Source organism: Protopterus annectens, chromosome 3.part1, assembly GCF_019279795.1.
Source record: "Protopterus annectens isolate FY-2018-M chromosome 3.part1, PAN1.0, whole genome shotgun sequence".
NCBI lineage: Eukaryota > Metazoa > Chordata > Ceratodontiformes > Protopteridae > Protopterus > Protopterus annectens.
Genome location: NC_056732.1, coordinates 1,444,180,495 through 1,444,206,760, shown reverse-complemented (window position 1 = coordinate 1,444,206,760; position 26,266 = coordinate 1,444,180,495). Strand labels below are relative to the sequence as shown.

At 42.9% G+C, this 26,266-nt stretch overlaps 1 protein-coding gene across 4 annotated transcripts in view; it reads left to right on the top strand.

The window, feature by feature from the left end:
- The window catches only part of OLAH (oleoyl-ACP hydrolase), an 891,885-nt gene that overhangs the window by 799,097 nt on the left and 66,522 nt on the right, over positions 1 to 26,266 (top strand). For all 4 annotated transcript variants that reach the window (XM_044067516.1, XM_044067517.1, XM_044067520.1 and 1 more), the window contains one exon: positions 1,208 to 1,290. In XM_044067516.1, coding sequence (XP_043923451.1) covers positions 1,208 to 1,290 — 83 coding nt within the window. The remainder of the gene's footprint in view (positions 1 to 1,207; positions 1,291 to 26,266) is intronic.

The window sequence follows — 26,266 nt, the reverse complement described above, 5'->3', positions numbered from 1 at the left end:
AGAAGACTCGGTCAAATGATCGCATCATCGACCCACGTCCGCAAAAACTGACAGTCTCGAGCTCTGGTAATGTCGAATTACAAATCAAATGCAATTTTGGGACGAGAGTTAACATTGTCACTGTTCGACCTCCGGATTTCATTCGAAGTAGATTCAACCTATATAGAGAGAGATAATAAGGTGGAAAAGATATTTGTGTGCATTTATGTGCATGGCTGGACACTAGCCAGTGCCATGCCTTACAGACCAGGATAACGAGTCTCAGTGAGTGCCACACACAGTGATGTTACAGAGATTTTACCAATGCATATTTGCATGGTAGTAGATATTTAATTCGCATTTTATTGAAGACTTCATGGCTGTGGCAGAACAGACAGAAACCTTTCTAAATCTCACTGTCATCGCAGTAAAGCAGGGAAACCTTCTTCATATCTAATTTTAAAAGGTTGAGATTTCCAGATTTTAAGAAATAATAAGGGAGGTAGAGTGCGTGACTAATATATTGAAGAAACTCTGCTTTCCCCTTCAAAAGTGGGTATGCTGATGTGTAAAATGTCTTATTTTTGCATTTGAAGTTCCATTTTCCTGGGGTTGTTCTGCTGCAGCATTCATGTTTAGTCATATGTTGTTTTGTACTTCCTTTTTCAGAGATGCTGACTTCAAAGTGTACTTTCCAAACTAATGCACTGTTAGCCATTTGAGTTATAAGAGCCACCTAAGAAATGTTGCATTAAAGGCCAGACTTCAGTTGTCTGGCACATCTAGTCATCTTGCTAGTGGCATGTCAGCTACTGTATGTCTAGCATTCCTTTTGTGCAGTTTATTTTCCTGAAAAACATTTGTCAGCTTTGCAGGGTTACATTTTACAAGTTGAGTAACATAAGCATGGTGCTGCATTCCTAAAATGTGTCTTGGTTACTTGTGGAGAGGGTGTGTGTGTGTGTGTGTGTGTGTGTGTGTGTGTGTGTGTGTGTGTGTGTGTGTGTGTGTGAGTAGTCTGATATTAGGTAATTTACTTCTGTTAATCTGGCTAATATTTTGTCTGCACAGTGCCTGTAATGCCAAACCCAGCCAAACCGGTTAGCCCTGTAACACGGAACATTTCAGCGATGTGCGTTTATCTGTCAGTTATTAAGATGGGCTAAGTTTTTATTATTGCATCTGTTTTGCATGCACATACATTGTGTTCTTTCTTTGTAATCCCCAGCTACGAGAAGCCACCAGTGGAGACTCTTTGCTGCCCAGTTACTGCCTTTGATGGTGTAGGTGATGTTCCACATGATTTAGAAGGTAAAAAAGACATTTTCCTGTTTTTTTACTACATTTTCAAAGGCAATGCCTTTGAAACTGGTACTTGAAATAGCCCATTAACAATGAAATAGTCTCCTTTAAAAAAAAAAAAAAAAAACAAAAAAGATTAAGTTGTAGATTAATAATTGCTCTCATGTTTTCAGACATTTCTGTTGTTTTGCTCCATACTGATTAAAACTGAACTTTTCTGATCCAGTCACAAACTGAAAATATAAATTTGAGCACTATGGGGCCACTCATTAAAATGTAACTAAATCATTTTTGTGACATAGATAAACTTTTAACTGCTGTTCAGTGTTATTGCCTTTTAAAGAAAGTACATCTTTGTGAGGTTCTCGCTATATCATAGATAAATTGTGACTGTCTGCAGAGTACTGTTAATTGGGTTATACAGCTTTCTGTGTGGCAGGAGGCTGAGATTGGTCGCCTTTGTCATACTTGTATGTTTAATCCAACCTTTCTGACTGAAACTAGCAGAATCTGATATCAGAATCCAGAGTGACAGGAACAGCATATCAACTTTCCTCTGTTGGCCCATTATCAAGAATGCAATAATATGCCAGTCTCTGCCATACACACTATTTCAGACAGTAAGTTGAGAAGCTGCCTCACTTTGAGTAATACCATACTTTTTAGTAGACAGCACCAAGCTACATGAACGTATCCAGCTAGAAAAATGTATCTTTAGGGACAGAGCGGGTAAGCAAGTCATGCATTTTGAAATTCTGAGGACTGTAATTATGATCTTTGGAGTAATGGATCTCCCAAGTGTGAGTGTGGGGGAATATATTTCAAGTCCACAGATATACTAACACCAAGGTTGCAGAATCTAGGTGTGATACCTATACCCCAAGGTACATTTACAAGGGACCTCAGTTTTGTGATGAAAAAAAAAACTTACTGTTCCTCTCTTTTAGCCAGTGGCCTCTACTCTCAAATTACATTCTCCTGGTATCCCTCACCTGTACCAAAATAGTCTCAGAGCTGCAGGCCCTTATGGCTGCCCCCTCCCTTCCTAATTATTTTACAAGGATAGGGTGTCACTAAGGTGACAAATCCTCATTTATAGCTAATGTGGAGAATAAACTGTCCCTTAATCAGACTATTAACCTACCTACCTTCTTCCCTAGCCTACAAAACAGGGGGAAAAGGAATCCCTCACTCCCTTGATGTCCATAGATAATTCATACTTTCCTTAAATAAGAAAAGTATATTTGCAAATTGGACAGATAGGCTAAGGGCCCTGCCCCTCTACTCAGTCTCCTACAGACTCCTCAGAGGTGACCTCTGTCTGGCATACAAAGCAATCTCAGACCCCGCCTTGATGGGACTGCTGCATATCCGAAGGTCAAGCTCCACTCGAGTAACCTGCACGTGCGACCTCAGCCTGGTCTGTGACATCAATAGGACTTGTTGGCAGGACCGATTTGTGTCCCAGAGACCCCCCCCCCTTTTGTGGAATAGACTCCCTCTCCATGTCAAGCTGTCAAGCAGAGTACCTCATTAACCCTTTTTAAGTGCAACCTGGATAACTGGATGGGGAACAGAAAACACACCAGGGATTCCACCTGTGTCCCTGCTGGACAGTGGCATAGGGTGCTGACTTGTTGGAATATGGGCTAAATTCTTGGCTAGTCTTGTAAGGGCCTCAGGGCCAATAGCCTAGTAACTTCCTATGATCCTGTGAAACTGCCTCATTCCAGGATTCAAAACTAGGGACCCCAGTTTCTAAACAATTACTGTATAATACTACTTTTTCTGGATCTCCAAATCCATTGCCTTTTGCTGCACTCTTTATGGAAAAAAAAACTTACCACTCCAGCAAAAGCACATTCTACCAGAGCAGTAGCCTCATCTGGAGCCTTTTACAAGGGGATTGATTCTAGGGCCATTACAGAGTGGAAGTCTATTTTAGATCCAGGACTGCCTTCGCCAGGTCAGCTCTTTCTAGTCTGTTGGACAGTTTTCCTATACAGCATTCTACTACCCTTCTTTCATCATAAGCTTTGGAACACTACAACAGTGATTTAAGCAAGGACATAGCACAGGTGTGTACGATCTTACCATAACACTAATGTCGTACCGATCACTGTTGCAGTACTGCTTTCCACCCTGCCTTCCACCTTCTTGTCTTTAACTCTTTTTTCCTCATGCACTTATGGGGAAACTGTCCTACTTGCTTTTCCTATGTTAGCCTACATTTTTTCTAAGGCTCCTGCTGGCTTACTGGCTTGGAGATAATCTGAGGATTTATGCTAATGCATTCACTTATGTACCCTTACATCCACAGGCATAGGTCATATGTGGGAAGCATGGCTCTGTGGAATGTTTTGGCTTGGGTATCCCAGCGGGATGTCAAGGTTATTCGGCGAAATAACCTTGCAGTTTGAAATACTGCAACAGTGATTAGTAGGACATCTACCGTTATGGTAAAGTCTTACATTATTGTAATTTATTTTACGATTTGGTAGTGCATAACTGGTTTTGAGTAAGTGACTGTAAGGATCTTGCTCACTGATATCTTTGCATATGACATTTCTTAAGGCTGCAGTTTGGTTTGATGATGATCGTATGGAACAGTTTAAGTTGGGAGTAATAAGTATTTGCAAGTTTCACCCAGTCACTTTTTTTTTTTTTTTTATATTACTTGACAATGGTAAGACCTATATGACATACTAGGTGGCAAGTCTGACAATATTAGGATAGCAATGTTCTGATTTGAGTTCTTTAGAGATTTGTTAAAATTGGAGAGGCATATAGAAGGGATGGAAGAAGAAATGTGTATATAGTAGTTAGCAGCGTGTACTATTTGTTGAGATGAAGTATTTGGATTTGTAGAGGTTAAGCATTTTCCGACTAGTTTTGCAGATAATATAACCTACATAGTTATCAAACTTAGTTGTTGATCAGATGTTGTCCATTTCATTCCATTAACCTGTGGGAATACGGAACCGACCGTCCGCCTTCTTCCAGCTAGAGACTCCTGACTTGAGCCTCTCCTCCCTACCCACAATGCCCCACTCCTCCACAGTACCTCAGATTGTATTTGCCATGCTTTGAGTTTGCATCAAGTTCCTCATCTTGAGCTTCTCTTGAGTGTTTGTAAGTGTTTTTTGCTGGTTATTTCTTTTCCTACCTGTCACTCTTCTATATCTTTCTCTAGTTTTCGATCTAGCTTTCGGGTTTCTGTCCATCAGGTTTTTAAAAAAAAAAAAAAAAAAGATTTCTACTTTCTCTCTGCCTTTTCCTTTCTCTTTCCTTATGGCTGATCAATAGCCACTATTTTTTTAAAAATGCACTTCCTGTGGGTGGAAGATCCCTTTATCCAGTGTCCACAAGGAGTGTGTGTACTATTTGGGGCCTCAACATTTAGATGCCCCTTGTGATATTTGTAGGGCCGGATCATCCTTTGGCTCTGGCGGACAGGAGGAGCAAACTGATTTTAAAGGGGTTGCTTCCTCCACATTGGGGATGGCTTCTACATCAGGGGCTCAACCCCCTCCTAAAAAGCACATGGAGTCTATGGAATCCAGGAGACCTTCTTCTGTGCAATCTCCCTTGGAACCACCTAGGAAAAAGGTGAAGCCTTCAGAACCAACTCGTTTGGCTCCAAGCTCTGTGGCCACTGCCTCTCCTCCACCCCATTCATCCTCTGGTGCTATAAGGCAGAGTGGTGCTTCCACGGTATCGGCTCCTTCAGTTTTGGCACCAGGGACAACTTTACCTATTTATACTAGGCCGTCTCTATCTCATTCCCTATGAGATTCTCCAGACGCCCTTTCACTACTTCTTCTGGGTCTTCCTGAAGTCTGACCTTCAAAGATGTCGGCAAGCTTATGAGGCAATTTCAAGAGACAAATCCAGATGGTGCTTGTGTCCTGTCCATGTGCATCTGGATCCGTGAGGGTTTCCCCCATCCATCTCGTAGCTTCTTCTTCAATTTGACCCCTCATTTCAGAGTTGGTGATTACATTGGGTCACGGTACTGGGGTGTCGGAGCCAGTAGATATCGCCTCTTCACCTCTGCCTTTCTCCCCAACTTTCTGGGTTCATTTGCTTCGGTTCCAAGCATGTCTCGGAATCGTAGCATCGAGGTAGGTTCTGGGGGTGGGGGGGGTTGATCTTGACTCTGAAGCTGTCAGAGCAGTCTCTTCCACTCAGTGCCTCAGCCGTGCCACAACTCCCCCCTCGGAGCAGGAGGCCCGTACTCTCCGATAGGTGTCAGCCATGGTGGGACAGCTCCAGGTGGTTGCGGAGCCCTTCACCTTCAAGGTTGTGGAGTAGGTCCTCTCTGTTCCTAGGAGATCCTTGTCGCTTATCTCTACAGAACTCTACAGAACTTCCCTCACCGCATACTGGACCTGTGCCTGAGACTTCTGAGCTGCCGCGTGGACAGCTGGTCCCAGAAAGCCTCCACACAGTTCCCTTAGTGGATCCACAGGCTTCTTCAAACACCACCCTGGAGCGCCCTCTTGAGGAAGTCCCTTGGAAGAAACTGTGTAAAAGGAGGTGCATGAATTTCCCTATGGAATCTCTCACTACAGATACTGATTTTGAGGAAGGTGAAGGATCTGCCAAATCACCACTCAACGAGGTCTCCTTCAGAGGCATCCTTGAAATCCTTCATCAGAGGGGTGATTTGTCTGCCGAAAACCCTTCCTTGGAGGAATCGGTACTATGGGAGGCTTTCAGGTCTGGCCCATCTACTACCTGGGTATACCCCAGCTGGTGTCATTGAGTGCTTGGAAGTGCCGGATACAGTGGAACCAGTCCCCAAATGCACCGACAAAATCTTGAGTGTTGTGGTTGATAAGTCTTTCTGGACCAGAGGCCCATAGATGCCATGGTTGTAGTGGCAGCCACCAAGAAGGGGCTGGCTCAGGAAAGCTCCTCTGTCCACCCCTAAATAGAGAATGAGAATCCTGGGCTTTGGACAGGTTTGGCAAAAGAGTCTACACCTCATCTACCTGTGCACTTACAGCATTGAACTATTTGTCACATTTTACCTGGCTACAAAGGGATCTAGCTAAGGAACTTTCTAGCTCAGTCCCAGGGACCATGCCTACCAAGGAACTGAAGTCATTTTCCTCTGGACTGGCCACTCTATGCTCCTTAGCCAATGCATCCATGAGGCTTATCACTCATGCTGCGAAGAGTACCTCAAGGGCGGCTGGTTCCAGCATTGCCATGCCTGGATGAGGTTGTGCCATTTTTGGTTGAGCCTTTCAAACAGTCCTTTATTAGTGCCCCCTTTGATGGCTCCACCTTGTTTGGACCCATGTTACATGACACTTTATCCCAGAATGAGAAAGATGGTAAGACCCTGTCTGCCATCGGAATCTGTGTTTCTGCTTCACAACGGACGCTCTCCAGGATCCAGCCTGGAAGTAAGAAGACATGGTTTTGAAAGTCATAGCATCCTTTCCAGGACACTTAAGGAGACTTTTTTCCCTGAGGCAGAGGGGAGGTATGGTCAGAATGGCAGATGCCATCCTCAAAATCATGAGTCTGGGGAAACTGTCCCAGACAAGCCTTTCCAGCAATCCTGAACTGTTCCTCTGGAAGCAGTCGGGGGATGTTTCTCCTTGGACCCAGAAGCCTGTGGGGGCCATTACAAATGACAAATGGGTGCTAAGGATCATATCCAGGGGATACTTTATTCCCTTTTCCAACACTCCCAAATAAAAACTTGCCTCCCTGATGTCCCACCCAGTCAGAGGGAGGACATGGCCCAGGAAATAAAAATGCTACTGCTAAAAAGAGTCATCCAGCAGGTTCCCCTTGATCAAGTCAGATTGGACATTACTCCAGATTCTTTTTAGTACCCAAGAAAACAGGGGACTTGAGCCCTATCCTGGATCTGACCTCTTTGAACAAATTGGTGAAACACACAAAGTTCAACATGGTCAAGATTCAATCTGTCTTACCTCTCCTAAAGATGAGTGATTGTATGTGCTGTATAGACCTCAAGGACATGTACTACCATATCAAAATGGACAGGCACTCTGGGCATTTTCTGTATTTCAGGCTGGGAGCCAGTTACTTCCAGTTCCGGCCACTTCCATTTGGTCTCACCACAGCCCCCAGGGTGTTCACCAAATGTCTAGCAGTAGTGGCAGCTCATCTCCAACTACAAGGCTATCAGATGTTTCCATATATGGATGACTGGCCCCTGACCACTCCAACCAGGCATCTACTTCTTCTGGCTTGGGATTACTTTCTCAAATTAGCCCCAACACTGGGAATAACTGTCAACATACAGAAGTCACAGCTGAATCCAGTACTAGCCATAGATTTCATAGGGGCCTGCCTAGACACAAGGACGTCCTATGCTTAGGGTATCAAATTTGAAATTTAATGCCAGCCAAATCTTGACTGTTCCAAAACCCCTGGCCTTTCTAGTTCTCAAGGCATTAGGCTCCATGGCAGCTACTATAACTCTACTATCCATGGCATGTTTTCACATGCAGATACTACAATAGACCTTAGCAGTACAATGGCCGCTTCTCAGGAATCCTCTGAATTTTCCCATCAGCCTGTCTTGTGTGTGCAAGTAGTCTCTACTTTGGTGGCTTCACACCCCGGAAGTCCCTCTCCAAACACCACATTGACCACGGGCACCTCCCAATTTGGAGGGGGGGGGCATTGTCTGGGTCGGGACAGTCCAAGGCACATGGATGCCCCAGGAGACCAAATTGCATATCAATGTACTCATGATGAGAGTGGTTCTTCTGGCACTGCAAGAACTAGACAGGTTTCTACCTTGGAAAACTATTATAATCCAAATGGAGAATATATCAGTGGGTTGGTACATCAGCAAACAGGGAGAGACCAGGTCATACCCCCTTAGTCGTGAAGCAATGACTGTGTGGCAGTGGGTGATTTCTACCAACCGCTTTCTGGTAGCAATGCACATTCCAGGGAAGTCCAACATTTTAGCCAACAAGCTCAGCCGGGTGTTACTGATGCCTCACGAGTGGTCCCTGAATCTGTCAATGGCAGACATGATCTTCCAGAAATGAGGTTAACCCTTGCTGTGATCTTTTTGCCTCCCCTTTCAACAACAAATGTAGTAGGTTTTTTGCTTTGATCCCTCCTCAGGAACAGTCCCCCAGGGACGCTCTTGTCCATGCTTGGCCCTCCAGTCTGCTCTATGCCTTTCCTCCTCTTCCATTAATTTTCAAGTTCCTGCAGAAAGTGCTCAGGTTGCGAAGCAAAGTAATCCTCATTGCTCCCTTTTGGCCTCGACAGTCCTGGTTCACCTTTCTTTGGTCTCACCTGGTTTGCACCCTATATGACGTAGGATCTGTCCAGATCTGCTGTCTCAACCATCAGGGCATCTACATCCAGATATCCAGGGGCTGAAATTAACCACATGGTTTCTCTACTTCCAATGATGGCTAGATCTCCCAGGCAATCTTCTCCTATTCGAGAAATATTGATTTCATCTCAAAGGGCTTCCACACAAAAAATTTACATGAGCAAATGGAAGAGATTTTCTTTTTGGACTGAGCAAAAATGGATAGATCCTTTACAGCCCCTGTAACAGTCATGTTAGAATTTGTGGCTTCCCTTTTCAAGGATAGTGCTATTTAGTCTACTGTCAAAGTCCATCTGGCTGCTATTTCCAGTTTTCTTATTGGGTTTGATTTCTTATCTCTTGCTTCTTCAAAACTGTGCAAAGCCTTTCTGAGGGGCACTTTTCTTCTCCGACCACTAGTGAAAGATCCTACTCCTCTGTGGGATTTAACTATGATTCTGCAAGCTTTAGTCCTTCCCCCTTTCAAACCCTCAGCCAGTGTGGATTTGAAATTTCTTTCCTGGAAGACCCTATTTCTAGTAGCTATTAATTTGGCCAGGAGAGTGTCTGAACTCCAAGCTCTTTCTATAAAATGTCCACATTTGATTTTCCACAAAGACAGAGTGACCCTCCTTACTAATTTTTTTCTTTTTACCCAAGGTGGTTAAAGAGAGTAACATTAATCAGTCTTCTAGTCTTTTTTACTGATTATCAAAATAAGGGAGAGTACAATTTGTATCTGCTTAATGTTCACAGGCAGCTTCATTTTTATATTCATAGAACCAAGCCTTTCAGGAATTTTGATAAGTTGTCTCCTTTTCGAATGCAAAGAAAGGTAGAGCGATAGCTGAAGTTATGCTGGCGAGATGGTTGAAAGACCTCTTTCAAAGGTATTCCTTTAACAGGACCAGTAAGGGCCCATTCTACAAGGTTCATGGCCACTCCTCAGACATTTTGGTCTAGAGTTTCTATTGAGGACATTTGTGCTGCTGCTACTTGGTCAAACCCCCACACTTTTGTTACGCATTACAAATTGGACATCATATCCATAAGTAGAAGTGCCTTTGGTTCTGCTGTACTCCAGAATATCCTTCCTTGATGACCACCCTGGATTATAGTAGCTGGAGAGTCTGTCCCATAAGTTAATGAAATGAAGTGGACAACATCCGATAAAGAAGTTATGTTCTTACCATAACGTTCCATCTGTGTTGTCTGTCTTCATTCCATTAACCTTCCCACCCCTCTTTCCCCTATCCAAGTCTTCGGAAAGCCTGGTAGAATTTATAAGGAATCTTTATTCCTTTGGTTAAGTTCCTGATGTTTTCTTTCTTGTGTTGTATATATACACATTTGATCTCCATGTTTTTTGTCGAATAGTTGTAATGTTTGATAGCATTTATGTTTTTCTTGGCAAACTCGATCTGAGGTTCTGCGGGGTAAGTCTTTCTTTCCTTTGGTATGTACCTGACCAGGCATATGCAGCAACTAGAGTGACCTCAAAGGTTCCTTACAAAAAGAATACAGGGTGGGGCATTATGGATAGGGAGCAGGAGCTCAAGTCAGGAGTCTCGAGCTGGAAGAAGGCAGCCGGTTGGTTCTGAGCCTCGGAACCATATTCCCACAGGTTAATGGAATGAAGATGGACAACACAGATGCAACATTATGGTAAAAAACGTAACTTCTTTTTTTTTTTTTTGCTTGCACTCAGCAATTTTGATATCTCTACTAATTTTGTATGTATGTATGTTGCTGAGTGATGAAGTGGAAAAATCTAGTTTTTGTTTTGTTCATTTGACTGTTTATAAATAATAACTTTTTGTGCGGGAGCACTGAGGAGGAGCTGAGCTGTACAGATGTTGTTCAGGCACATTGAAAGCTTGTTGGGTCACCTTGTGAAGATCATCTGTAGGACTACCATTATAGATTAATGTAAATTCATCAGCATTTTGTACTAAAGTAGCCATGGTTGCTGCTTTGAATGTTATTAATAAATGTATAGGTTCATAGGTTCATAGATTAGTACTAGACTAACTGCCCTTGTGAGCCATATTAAGCCTAGCCAATTATTCCTTGTGAGACTCAAACCCTGCACGTTGTGTTTGTAAGGCAAACACCTTAACCATTAGGCCAGCCTTCTACATATATTGAGTAATGGGAACTAAATATCGATCCTTCTGGTTCTCCTATACTGTTAACAGGAGTATAGCCAGATGTATTATTTTACTATCTTAAGAGATTGTGTTCTTTGGTTGAGATAACTAGTGAACCATATAATTACTTCCTTTCTCAAGCCTAGTTTATTTTATTTATTTACATTTGGTAACCGGGTAGTGTCTGACTGGGCAAAAAAACAAAGCTCGTTTTCAGTGCAGACCCAGGAAGAAAAGCTCCCAAAATAAAGGTTACAATATTTGTGCAAGGTACAGTACAAAATAATTACTAAGAAGTTTACATAATTACATAGTACAGTATAAATCAAAGTTAATAGCTGATAAAATCAACGAGATAAAATCAAACCAAAAAATCAAATGATATCAATAAAACAAACAATAAAATCAATCAATATTGAGTTAAAAAGGCAGAAAGACAGAAAGTAGGGTAGCGTGTTGGCTTAGCCATAGGAAGTACAGGAGCATAACCAGTGATTGGAGAAATAATTTATAAGGAGCTGTTTGAAGCTATGAGTATTAGATATGGATAGTAGTTGCTGGGGAAGGGAATTCCAAGTTTTGGCTGTGGAATAGCTGTATAAAGAATCACCATAAGAGTTGTGGGTTTTGATAACTTTGAGCAAGTGTTTATCAGCTGACCTGAGTGAGGTAAGATTAGAATAGGGTTTACAAGGTTAGATAAGGCTGGGCAAGTTTGCTAAGTCAATAGAGAAGTAATTGATCTGACAGTGTCTAATGCCTTAGAAATGTCTTGGGAATTCTGAAGCAGCATAGTGGCTAGAAAAGACAGGCTGATTCAGTACTGTGATTGGGTTACAAACCATGATAGGTGTGCTTAGTAAATTATTTTTATTAGATAGCCAAGGGGCTGGTTGTAGATACAGTTCTCCAGAATTTTTGAAAAACATCAAAATGGCAATAGGTAACTGTACATTGTATTTCTGGTACTCTTTGACTTATGAATGTAATTATTTTGTGGGGTTTTACTGTTTAAATAGCATTTTTTCCATGATTAGATGTTTCTGATGAAGTTCAGTATTGTAGGGCGAAAGTGCTTAACCATCTGAATTCAATAGTGTTCATTTTATTGGGGCACGCTGATTTTATTCATTTCTACAGACATTACAAGCAAGTGTGAAGGAATTGGGTGAACACCGTTCATTATTCATTGTTGGAACTGTTTTGTGTCTGTGCTGTGTGATGAACAGCTTGTGTGTGGTTCTGAATGTTTTTCTTTGGTTATTTTTACCACACCGGCTCACTACACTTCATTTTCTTTTGGGTTCAGTATGAATAGTATACTGTTTTCTGTCAGTTTATATTATATATTTCTTCCTTAGCAGCCTTTTGTCTCTCTCATTGTACTGTAGCCCCATCTTCAGCCTTTGCTGCCATTTTCTTCTGCGTAATGTTTATAGTTAGTTATAGAGTGTGATAAGTTATACAGCTATTGTGTTTAATATATTAGTACTTAGTAGTTGTACTTAGGATTTAGTAGCAATGTGTGTGTTCCATTTTTCAGTACTTGTCATATTACCATTAATTTAGTGTGCTGTGTTCTTTTCTTGCTTTTATTTATATCTAAATATATTTATTGCAAATAGTGTTCAACTTTATAGTGGTCATTGTCATTCATAGCATTTATTATTATGCTGTGCTTGTTGTCTGTCATAGAAACAAACTATTTTTTAAAAGTGCACTGTGTGGGCATAAGATCTCACTTCAGGACCTACATAAATTGTGTGAAATTTGTTTTAGTGGTCCCTCATCTTTCAGTGTCATGTGATATTTGTATTTCTTTTGGACTCAGAGCATTGGCAGACAGGAGGACAAGTTAATTTTCAAAGGCCTCCTCCTGCTTTATCCAGAACCAGCTAAAACCAAAAATGTTTGGACAAACCTAGTATACATAAGGAATTGGATCCAAAGAAATGGCCAAGTGAAACCTTTGCTCCAAAGGTTCTCGGATTCAAGGAGTATAGGGCCAGAACTGCAACCTACACTCCTCTTCCAATTATGATCCATGGCTCTCCTAAGAAACTACATTCAGACAAATTGGACAGCCTCTCCTCAAGATCTTCCTCAGTGCTCTCTGTAGAATCCTTCAGGTCTTACAGAAGTACATCCAAAGCTGAGTTGGATAATTTGATGCAGAAGTTCCTTAAGGTTCAGATTGAGGTGGGCGTGATCCCATCTTCTTCTACTCTTAAGGTGGCTAGATCTGTGCAGTCCCCCCCCCCCCGGCTGTCTCGACAGTCTGTATCTCAGCTCTAGTTACATTGGACGCATTGTTCCTTCCAGATCCTGTGGCCCAGAGACCGACATTCCATGCTTCTTCGGCTCTAGGAATTATTGTTCCGACTCACTTGACTCCTGCTTCATTAGATCCATTTGATTCTTTGACCCAAGGACTCTGGTCAGCACCTTTTGCATCATCAGTGAGACATTTGCCATTGGTACCTCTGGTGGTGTTGGAGATGTCTGCTTTTGCGTCTTTGGTGCCAGTTTCCTCATCGGGACTGGCAACCAACTTGGTGTTGGGTGTACTTCCTGCGACAGTGTCTCTTTCTCCAAAGGAACTGCCTCCTCTGATATGTAAGAGGTAGGTTACTGTCTTCCATGTGTTGGAAAGGATAATTTCTTTACCTTTGAGAGTTGATAACGCTGTCTCCACCGGTATCGTTTCCACTCAATGGCCTTCTGTCAGTCTCAGATTATTCTGCTGAGGCATTCACTGGTCAGAGTTGCTCTGCTGACCTCAGACCTGCTACCTAAACACAGAGACAGTCCTCTGAGGGCTCAGGAGACTCCTTCCCAGTACCTCCAAAAAATGAGAATATGTAAGAGGAACACAAAGACTCCCCATCAACGTCCACCACCTCAGCAACCAACTATGAGGATCCCCAAAATCCCCTCCAGAGGTTGCTTCATTCGGCAACATGCTAGAGTTGATGCAAAATGGGGAAGTTTGGCCCCTGCCTCCCCCTAGGAAGTATTGTTTGAGGTTTATGGAACAACGCAATCTATGTTCAGGGGGTTATCCCTGACAGACGAGCTCTTCAGCCTGGAAACCAGGAAATCATGGCAGGTGCCTGTAACCTGAGAGATAATCCCCAGAAACTCTGACAAGATGCTCTGCCTCCAGAATGACAGAAACTTTAGGGCTTAATCACCACCTGTTGACTCCATCATTGTGGTGGCAGTTACTAAAAGAGAATTTTCCGAAGACTCTGCATCCATCCCCCCCCCCTCTCCAGTACAAAGTCAAGGGCGATGGATAGAATTGTGAAGTAGACGTATGCTTCTGGTACATTCTCACTTTGTGCACTGAATTATGCTCACATGAATAGGTTCCAAAGAGATTTTGCGCAGCAGACTTTTTATCTGCTCTGAAGAAACTATTGACATCAGAATGGAAGAAGCAGCTAGAAACCACTCTTATGATCTTGTCTACCATCACGCACCTCTTCATGCACCTCATGCATTATGCAGCTGATGACTAAGCAGGGGAGGCTGGAACTGGCATAGCAATGAGATACCATGCCTAGTTGCACCTTTGTTATTTTTGGGGCCAACTTCAAAGCATTCTTCTCTAAGGTGCCCTCTGGTAGGTCATCCTTGTTTAGCCCATTAGTGAAAGTGAAGATGCAGAAGAGTGAGCAAGGTAGTAAGACACTTTCTGCTATTGTAGTCAGGTTCAAGGACCCTCAACACTCAATGTAACAGAAACCAAAAAGGGCCATGTTAATTCTGGTTCAGTAAGTTTAGGCATCAGTTTAACTCATCTTTTGATAGGGGCAGCCAAGCAGAAGTGATTCCTTTAATGGATACAGGTCCAGAGGCCGAGGAGGTTTGCAGAACCAGGGATATCAAGGGCCCTTCTCTGACAGGAGACCTCAGAATCCTTGAAGGTCAGCCCAATTGCTCCCTTCTGGAGGCAGTCGGGGGACATTTTTCTCTTTATCCAGGATTGTGGTTTGCCATCACAGAAAACATTTGGGTACAAGGGATGATTGTCGAGAAGTAGTTTCATTCCATTTGTGGGTAATCCCCCCAATCTCCATATCTATTGCTGGATGTCCCTCTAAATCAGAAAGTACTGCTTCAAAAGAGGTTTTCTCTCTTCTGGCAAAGAGAACCATCCAGTAGGTCCCACCAGACTAGTAAGACTCAGAATTCTATTCCAAATACTTTTTGGTTCAGAAAAAAATTCAAGGCCCATGTTGGACCTCGGCCTTCTAAATACTTACATAAAAAAGACCCATTTCAGAATGGTCACAGTGCTGTCGATTCTATCCTGTCTATGGGAGAACACATGGATGTGCTGAGTGGATCTCCAGGGTGGCCTACCTTTACATAAATACCTTTACATAAAGATAGCAAAGGAGTACAGAAGATTGCTGCATTTCCAAATATGACCCAGCCATTACCAGTTAAGAGTGGTGCCATTTGGTCCCATCACAGACCTCAATGTGTTTACCAGATGCATTGCAATTGTAGATGCTCATCTCTGACTTCAAGGATATAAGATTTTCCATGTTTAGACGACTGGCTCCTGGCTACCTCATTGATGGAGTCTCTGCAGAAGGCCATGGATTATCTTCTTAATCTCTGCAGCTTCATAGACATTTCTGTAAATCTGCCAAAGTTCAACCTAAAGTCCATGCAGAGGATAATCTTTCTGGGATGTCATTTGGATACTACTCTTTGTGTTGTCAATCTCCCTCATGAAGGAATACATATATTGGATTCTGCATTCAAAACTTTTATTCACAAATCACCCAACTGCACACCTATTCCTTAGTGTCTGGGGCTTGATGGCCTTTTCATTTGCTTTTTATCACATTCGAATCCTATAATGGTGCCAGCAAGCTCAGTGTTCATAAAGCATTCATCCTCTTTACAAAACTATAATCATAACAGATTCTTGCAGAAAACATATTTAATTATGTTTATAAGCCCACTGGTTCAGTCAAGAAAGCCTTTTCAGACCCCAAGCCCAATAGTTTTCAAAGGGAGAATGGTCCAAGGTCTTTGACAAACAATGAGGCCAACCTTCACATACATTTCCTGGAATTGAGAGGTGCCCTTCTTGTGTTGTAGGGACATCAGGGCAACCTTCCATAGAGTGTGATATCCATCCAGACAGACAATATAACAGTCTGGTATATCGACAGATAAGTGGGAACTAGATCCTACCCCCTCATGCCAGGAAACTATGAGGGTCTGACAATGAACAATGGCCTCCCACCACTTTATGATAGCAACACCCATATCCTAGCGATAACCCAACAGCAGCCAGGAGGCTATTCAATTGCTGGGGCACTGCCTGCTGCAGTCTTTTTACCACCCCACACAACATCAGTTGCAGCAGGTATTTTGCCATGATTCCCCTCCAGGACAGACTCCAAGGAATGCTCTGTCTCATCAATGGTTCAGTGGGTTCCTGTATGTACACCCTCCTTCCCCGATGTCCAGCATTGAGGTGCAACTTGACAGTCATCCTCATAGCTCCCTTCTGGCCCATAATAATTTGGTTTCCCCTTCTAAGGCCTTACTCAAAGGAGCCTGAGTGGCTTCTAGATCCAATCCTGAATCTGATCACTCAATCCTCCTGGGAGCCTCACCATACCTACACAGTGTGAAATTAACTGTTTGGTTTCTCCAGTCATGATAATGGCTAAGGATGTTTCTCTCCCCAAGAAGGTTTCAGAATTCTAACGGCCTCTCAAAAACCCTCTACTCGCAAGATCTACTGAAGCAAATGGAAATTTGTGTCCTGGCCTAACCCACAAAACATTGACCTTTTGTCACACCTATAACAAATACCCTCCATTTCCTCACCTCTGTCTTCAGTTGCGACTCTAGTTTCTCCACCATCAAGGCAAAGTTAGCGGCTTTCACATTGGGTTCCAGGAACACTCTCTAGTCTCTCACAAGCAATGCAAGGCCTTATTAAAAGACACATTTCTATTATGCCCACCTATTAAAGAAGTGGTACCACTTTGGGATCTGAATTTATTATTAGAAGCTCTCACTAAACCTCCTTTTAAACCAGATTCCTCAGTAGATCTTAAATACCTTTCTTGGAAGACTATTCTTCTAGTAGGCATTATCTCAGCAAGAAGGAACTCAGAGCTCCAAGCTCATATCTTCATCTCCCCCTTATCTGATTTTTCATAAAGACAGGGTAACTCTAAGGACAAATTCTTCCTTTCTTCCCAAAGTAGCTTCTGAAGCAAATATTTATCAGCCTATTCATTTGGCAGTCTTCTTTCCCAATTATGGAAACAAAGAAGAGCGTACTGCATACCTTAAAAGTACATAGGCAATTGTTTTACCTCTACAGAACAGATTCTTTCAGAAAGAATAAGCATCTTTTTATTTCATTTGCTCAAAACAAATTGGGAGAAAAGATATCCAAGGTATTAAATTCAAGATGGTTGTCTGTTTGTATCTCATTCGGCTACTTATAGGTTTATAGGTGTACTAGGCTAATGGCCCTGGAGCCTTTACAAGCCTAGCCCATAGGATTACCCTGGTATCGTGCCACCAAACCTTAGTTCCTAGTTCCTCTGTTGAGTAGAGCCACTTGTTTTTTTGAGTCTGTCCATATAGGACAAGTATTTAAGGCCTCGGATCCTCTTTGTGAGGTACTTTTGCGGCCTCACCAGTTGTTGCAGGTGTCTAGTGAGGTACATGCCAAATGGGGCATTGTAGTCGATGATTGGCCTAATGAGGGAAGAGTAGAGGGAGACAATGACCTCTTTCTTCCTGGATGCAAAACCCTTAGCAACGAGATGCGTCACATAGAAGGACTTTCTGAGCACAGTGGCAATGTGGTGGTCAAAAGAGAGGTTGCTGTCAACCTGTGTTCCCAAATCTCTTATAACACCTTCTGTGTTCAGTCGACTACCATCAATGTGGTAATTCAAGGGAACAGGGTTTTTCCCAAAGGGGATGAAGACACATTTTTTGGCATTGAGCTTAAGGGGCCTGGACATCAAAGAAGTAGTTACCAAACAGGAGATGACCCAGGACCGAACCCTGTGGGACTCCACTCGTGACTGGTCAGCAGTCTGACTTGGAGTCAGCTACTTTCACACAACAAACCTCTGTCTTGTTCATAGGTTCATAGGTTTATACTAGGCTATCTGCCCTAAGGCATTTATAAGCCTAGCCCAAAGTTTTGTGGCTTACGCCACCCCTTATATGAAAAAATACTGTGCCCATTAGTTTGTTGTGCCTCTGTCCAGCAGTGACACAGAGATGATTCCCGGGGTAAACCTACGATCTCCCATCCACAGGTCAAGATTTCTCTTGAACAGAGCCAGCGAGGTGCTCTGCCTCACATGGACCGGGATTTTATTCCACAGCATAGGGAGTCTCTGAGTGATAAATCTATCCCTCCAGCATGTCCTATTTATATCCGTGCTAAGGTTTAAGTCGCTTGCTCTAGTGGTTTTGGTGGATTTGGATTTTTGAGGTGGAGCATGTCCATTAATTCGGGTTGGACATGGCCTTGTATGTCAGGCACATGTCACCTCTGAGCAGATGGTATGCGACTGAATAGAGCTGGAGTTTCTTCAATCTGGCAGCATATGACAGATTTTGGAGTCCTTTATCCTTTTGGTGAGGAACTTTTGGGGTCTCTCCAATTGCTGCAGATGTCGGGTGAGATACATCCCGAATGGTGCATTGTACTCGATCATTGGTCTGATAAGTGAAGAGTACAGGGGAACAATGACCTCACTAGATCTGGATGTGAATCCCTTCATGATCAGGTGGGCAATGTAGAAGGTCTTTCTAACCACTTTAGCAATGTGAGTGTCAAAAGAAAGGCCACTGTCAACCTGGGTCCCCAGGTCCCTGATAACCTCTTCTGTGCTTAGTGGATTGCCACCTATATGGTAGCTTGGGTTACCTTGTTTTTCCCAAGGGTATGACTATACATTTGTTGGCGTTTAACTTCAGGCCATGGCTCTGGCACCAGCTATCTGTTTCTGTGAGTCCCTTCTGAAGGATATCCGTGTCCAATGCACTTTCCACTATGGCACCCAGTTTGCAGTCGTCTGCAAACTTTGTCAGCCAAAGTCCTCCCATGTTGGCCTGTACTTCTGAGAAGTAGATGCCGAACAATAGGGGGCCAAGGACCGAGCCCTGTGGGACACCACTTGTGACCGGCTTGGAGTCTGACATAGCGCCAGCAACTCTAACCCTGTGGGTTCTGTCCTTAAGCCAGTTTGCAACCCATCTTGTGACATATGGGTTTACATTTAAGCTGGTAAGTTTTTCTACAATACCTGAGTGGGGTATTGTGTCGAAAGCCTTTGCAAGGTCAAGGTAGGCTGTATTGACTGCCTTTCCCTCATCACTGGCCTTGGTGAATGTTTCGAAGAAGTCGACCAAGTTCAAAAGGCATGATCTGCCCTTGAAGCCAAACTGGGTCGGGTCCAATGTCTGCAAGTCCCCTATATCTTTGTTTATGAGCTCCATTATGATCCTCTCCATAGCTTTGCAGGCTAGACTTGCTAAGCTTATGGGGCGGTAATTACTAGGGTCCGTAGAGGCACCGCCTTTGTGGAGTGGGACCACAGTTGCCGTACGCCACTCCTTGGGCACGTATCCTGTGGTAATGCTGAGATTAAACAGCTGCCTTATGTGCGGGTTTAATTCCTCATTTAGCTCGTGTAGCACACAGCCGGGGACACCATCCGGTCCCATTGATGCTGTGTTTTTAGCTTTAGAGAGAGCAACTTTCACCTGCGCATTTGAGATGCTGACTTCCCTTTTATGGATTTTGTTCTATCATGTAATAGCTTTCTCCTCTTATTGTAAAGTTTGTTAATGGCTGGGGTCCACCAGACTGGACGTTTGCCCTTTGTGGAAAGAGTCTTGGTTTTATTTGGGATTGCCTGATCCATGCAGTCCTGGAGGTGTTCATAGAAGGCATTTGTAAGGGCTTCCGCAGCTTGGGTTGTGGTTTCCACTGGCTCGGGGGCCTTGAAGGATACCACACCAGGCTTGAGTAAGCCAAGAGCTCACTATACTAGAGCCAAGGCTGCCACTACAGTCTTTTTTCAAAGCTTGTTTACTAGATGTTATCTTTAAGGCTGCCACCTGCTCTTTCTTTCATACCATTATTACACACTACAAATTGGATTGGGCTAGAGCATCCTTCTGAGCTGTCATCTTGAAGGGTCTCCTATCATGATACCACCCAGGGTCTCTGTAGCTTTGGATTCTGACCCACATGTCAGATCAGAAGGACTAAATGGATAAGATACGAAAGTTATTCATGTACTTTCATTCCAGTTTGTTCGATATGACAGCCCTTCCCACCTTCTGCTGTCCTGTGTTGTAAGGTCTGACATATCAGCAGGGTTTAGTTCATTGGGTCCAAGGCAACAGAGAATAGTGGCATTTGTTTAGTTAAATATCAAACTAAATCCGAGGTAACTGGGGAACAGTTGCTTTATAGGAGAGAAGTTTTCTTAAAGGGGCTCAATGCGAGGAGACTAATTCTGCCAGGTCAGATTCAGCATATGGCTTAAGGACCCACTTGTTGTATCAGACGGACTGGAATGAAACATCTGTTGTTATGGTAAGTACACAACTTGAGTTTTTTGGGGAGTTAATATGGGAAAAAAAAAAAGAAAAGCACAGTGACATGGAGCAAACATACAAAGTAGCAGAAACAGTGACCAAATGTCAGGATTCAACTCCAGAACCTAGAGTTGTGCGGCAGGAATCTTTAATCTGAGCCAGCTATACTTAGATATCCAGAAAGTTACAACTCCAAATAACGTACTGTAGCTTTTGACCGAAAATCTGCCATCTAAGGATATTTTTAAAAGCTCTACTGCATTTCTACAGGGAAAAAAACTGGTTTGTATAGCTTGTCATATTTCACACCTTTGCTGCATCTTTACTGGAAAAAAATTGCAGATTTTGTACACTTTTTTCACATTCAATATCTTTGCTGCATATTTACTAAAAAGTTACATGATTTTTAGAGACTCACAATGGGCTTCTAGGTTACCCTAGAAGTGTTTTACAGTACAATAGCTGAAATGATTAAAGGACTTTGGCCAGTATAATTAATGATGAAGTTAGAGAAGCTAGTTAGGAATGCTTCATATTAGTTAAGTTGACAGATTAAGACAAAAAGGCCTAAAACTGAATATGCGAATGTGGGACCTGCGTTATCTACTATTAAGTACAAAGTACATGTGTTGACTTCTGAAAGTCTGAAACCAGACTCTATGTTCTGAATAAATTTAGGCATGTCATAATATGTTATTGCTTATGTGATTCCTTGTTATGGTACAATATTTTTCTAAGTCCATTGTAAACATCTCAGTAGAGGAATATGTTGCTTGGTTATGGCCAGTAGAACAAGAAAGAAGCTTTATGATGCAGAAAGGGTTAGTCACTGCAGCACATACTTCAACATTCTTCGAAGTATCACAGCTATTGGTACCTTAGTTCAATGCTGGTCAAATAGGTTGTAGCAGTGCCACTACAGAATGGTAGACCAATAGCTTATAGGACCAATTCTTAAATATGTTGTGCTGTGCTTACATAGATAAAGATATGTTAGCATATAGTTTTTGGCCATCCAAAGTCTCATGAGTGCAAGGCCTCAAAGAATATTACTGAATTGGCAAATGTATGATCTTCAGGTTCAACATAAACCAGATAAATCAGTGCATGTTGCTAGTATCCTGAGTAGACCATACTTGCAAGACTGTCAAGAAGCTTCACTAAAGAAAGATCCTGAAATTTTGTGAATTCTCACAGATGTCTTTCTGCTGAGTGGCTGGAAGACATATGATGGTAGACTTAAGAATCAGTGTGAGAGAAGACAAGGACATGCACTTATGAAATATACTTCCTTTATCATGCCCAGCTGTCTTGTGCACAAAATAGATTGAATGTTTAAAGGAGAAAATAGCTATTTTTTTCCCGGGTCTATATTAGAAGAGCGAAAGCCGAAAACAGCTAACGCTCTTATGTCAAACCTAAAAAAGCGAAACAACATAATGTCGAACAGCCAGAATAGCAATTTTTTTCCCAAGGAGAAAAAAATCACTGGGCCATTCTCGGGACTTTGCTGTTTCCTCCACTGTGGTGCGATCTCAGAGTTGGTATATTTAAGTTGGCGGGTGGGGGGCACAGCCCCCACTGTATTTTGTCTGTGCATTTTTGTTTTTTGAGCAGCGATTTTTTTTCCACAGGAAAAAAATCACTGTTCTGTGCATTCGACATTTTGTGCTTTCGTTTTTTTCAGTTCGGCACAAGAGCATTCACTGTTTTCAGCTTTTGCTCTTCTAACATAGACCCATTTTTCCCACTTGGTTATGTTACACAAAGCATGCGGTATTCTGTATTGGGCTAAGGTAACTTAGCAAGCTGAACTGATGATGCAGGGCTGTGAAGTTGACAGTATGTTCAGAAATCAAAATTAAAAAAGAAAATTGTTGCTACATGAAATATCAAGCCTTTCTTGGATGACAGTAGTAGATGATTCATCGAAAAAATGTACATTATCTTCTGTGTGTTGATGATACTCCCATTTCTTAATACATCCTTTATTGTAAGGAAAATAAAGCACTGGATATATTTTAAAAGAAAGTATAAAACTCAATTTGTGAAAAAGAGCTACTAACTGCCTGGCCTATCAGTTTGACATTCTCAGACATAGGTAGGTACTAGGCTATTAGCCCAAGGGCCTAAGTAAGCCTAGCCAACAAGGTTCCCTGGCTTATGCCACCCAAGAAAATTAATTTCCTGTGCCACTGTTGAGCAGAGCCACATAAGTGATTACATGTTGATAACCTGCTCAGTACATATCTGATACTTCTCTAAAAGGCAGTATTTCTCATTTAACTCAGATTAAGACATAAAATTGGGACTTTCACAGCAGAACATGAATATGACACTGCCTACTTTAGGTTTGGAGTTTTTGTCACTCTCATCAGAAGGTGTGCTTGATTATGAATGCAGTCTTTATTTTTCAGAGAATGTAAAAAGTAAATTTTTAGTTGGCCCTATGTATAAGTCATTTTTGCTTGGTATTTCATATCATAAGGTTTAAAGCAGTTGGAGGAAGAAGCTAAAAAAGTGCAACATGTAAAGAAAATGCTCTTACCTTTATCTTTTACGTCCCAAGATCTATCCCATGTAGGCTTGACTGTCTTAAAGAAAGTAGTTGAGGCAGCATGTGTATTATCAGTAAAGGCAGCATACCTGGAGGAATAAATGCGAGCAGTGACAACAGCAGTAAGGCTTAGGACAATTAGATTAAACAGTAACAGTCACTGACGACCATAGCCACTTATGAAAAGCAACTTCATTGCTTGGGTCATTCTCACTATACTGATCAGTTGCAGCCAGCTGCAGAATTATTTAGTTGACTTCCATTTCATTATCAAACTTTATTGGTGCTTTGACATGTATGGTCAAGTCTCCATCTGTTTTCCTGACTTCACAAGTAAGTCCTACTTCTCTAATCACAACAACATATTCTTCAGCCTGCGTGGTGTCTTGTTTGTCATATTAGTATGTTCTGTCATGGTTTATGTTATGTATACACAAAATTTTTCACTCATGCATAACATGGAATTTTTGCTATCTATGCATACTTTTCCCGACATTCTGAAGATAATTGAGAGTCATAAGCAAGTAATTTATGATCTGAGATTGTTAATCCTCGTTCATTCCTTACATATGGGTATCGGTTCCGAGCGTGGAACCGAGCCGGCCATTTTCCAAGCTCGCATCAGCTTCAAACTCTAGAGCTAAGCTCTTACCCACAATTCCCCCTCTCCTTGTTACCTCAGATTTCGTTTGCCACGTTGCCATCTGGTCGTGTCAAGCTACACTTGAGCTAAGTACAGCCAATTGTTGTTTAACTGCTTTTCAAATTACTTTTCTGTCAGAAAAGTTGATATTTTATTGTCTCTTACCCTATCGCATCTAGTGTTCATAATTTCCTCAGGTTTTTTTCTGTCCTTTACTTGCCCTTTTTACCGCAAGGTAATTTCTCCTTACCATCGTTGGTAATCCCTTTCCTTTTCTTACCTTCGGGTACTCTCTTGTACCATTATTGGTACTTTTCTATTTGTTAATATGACAGATAAAAAGGGTAGTCTGGGGTTTAAGCAGTGTTCTGATTGTGGACACAAACTGCCTACTTCTGATGCACACTCTTTGTGTTTATTGTTTGGGAGCTTCCCATTTATCTGTTGAACCTCCTTGTACTATATGTGAAAACTTTTCTAATTGAACTTTGTTAGAAAGGAAAAATAAGCTGATACTGAAGGGACTTCTAAAATCTCCCTTTTCAGATGCTATTTCTGGGCCAGAGGTCTCAACCCCTCCTAAAGCCCATAAGAAAAGTGATGTTTCTACTAAGGCGAAATCCTTGCCTTCGTCCCCGGCTGGGGACTCTCAACAACCAAAATCTAAAAAGGCTAAAATTTCAGCTCCAGAGCTCTCTGTCAGCCCCAGTGCTTTCGGTGCCCAGACCTTCGGCACCATTAGTGATTTCGGCTCCATCCTCTCCTGCAGCCTTCTACATATTGGCACTGAGGGGCTCCTCGGTTCAGACCTTTACCACTGTATCGGCACCGACCGTTCAGTTGGCAAAGACCTTGACCACGTCGGCTCTGAGATCTTCCTCTGAACCGAGGCCTTTATTACTGGCTCCAGTTTTGTTGGTTCCAATTTTGGCACCTACAGCCACTTGGGCACTGATCCCTGTGTCGGTGCAGACAATGACATCGGCACCATTGACTTCTTTGGTGCAGACTACAGTAGTTCAGTCTTTCTCGGCACCATTGTCCTCGGTGCGATCAGATGAGATGGGCACAGAGTCTGACTTTTGTGGACAGGCCTGTTTCTCCCTCAGTCTCTGTGAGGTCCACTAAAAGTCTGTCTGAACATGATGTGTTGTGCCTTGTGGACCAGGTATTCTTGGCCAGAGGTATTCCACTCCCCAGGAACTATCCTTCCTTGGGAGGTGATCACCCATCTCCAAAGACACCGTCTTATTCTCCTTCTTCATTGCCTTTGAAGTCCATGGATATAGTACAGTCTTCCCCTTCTGCGGTTCCCTTTATGGATCTCACTAAGGAACCGCAGTTGCCTTTGTGGCAGGAAAGTTTTGCTACAACCCAGGATGTCAGCTGTGATACACATAGCTTGCTGCTCCAGAGCCATCAAGGGACTCCGAGTCGGCAGGCTGAGCCACTTAGGGGAGGAGTGCCCCCTGTCCTTGACATACACTCCTCTCTGTGTGGACCAGCCTTCCAACTGATGGAGAAGGCTTTCGCTGATACTGGTGATACCGGACTGTATATGCCTCCACCCTCCTCTGGTACACTGATTTCACAAGTCGCACCTAGCGGACACCGGGTGTAAGGCCTCCGGACATATTCACTCAGGAATCCCCTTTTCCGTTGTCTTCCCCAGCTTCTCCCACTGAGGAGGTGCACCGGAAAAGTTTGTGTAAGAGGAAGCACATGGACTCCACAGAGGAGTCTCTCACCAAAGACACAGATTTCGATGAGGGGGAAGGATCCCCTTGGTCACCCTCTGAGGTATCCTTTGGCGATATCCTTGAAATCCTGAAACAGAGAGGTGACTGGCAGCCCTCTAATCTGACCCCTGAGAAATCTGTGTTCCTGCAGGCTTTTCGCACCCAGCCCCCTACGTCCTGGGTTACTCCACCTGCCGATGAAATATCAAGTTCATCATGCAACGTGCTTAGAAGGCCCCTGATACTTTTGAAGCTATTCCCCGGAGGCCTGATAAGATCTTGTCCCCTCCTGCTTCAGATCCCCATTGGTCCAAAGGTATTCCTGTAGATGCTTTGGTGGTGGAGGCCACAACAAAAAAGGATCTGGCAGAAGAAGAAAACCAGTTTGTCCATCCACCTAACAGAGAGTCCCGGACCCTGGACAGAATAGGGAAGTGCACTTTTGCTTCAGCAACCTTTGCTATCAGGTCCCTGAATGATGTGGCACATTTTACCAGGCTTCAAAGGGATCTGGTTTATGAACTCTCTGAAATCCTGGCTGGTGTAGTGTTTGATGAGGTCCGTGACAAAGTGGCCTCTCAGCTGGCCACCATTGAGTCTATATCTAACTCCTCTATGCGATCGATATCTCACGCATCAGAAGGAGCAGCTAGAGCGGCGGGTTCAGCTGCAGTCTTGAGACAACATTCCTGGATGTGCTTGTGCAACTCGTGGAACCTTTTAAGTCTTCCTTTCTTAATGCCCCCATTGAGCCCTCCTTGTTGTTTGGGCCCAAAGTTAAAAGCACACTGGCCAGATGTGAACATGATGGTAAGACCCTTTCTGCCATAGGTGTCTGTTATTCTTCCCCTCAATGTGCTTTCTCCCGAAACCAAATGAGTGGGAAGATATGGTTCAAGAAATCTCAGGGTCCTTTCCGTGACACACAGGCTGAGTTCT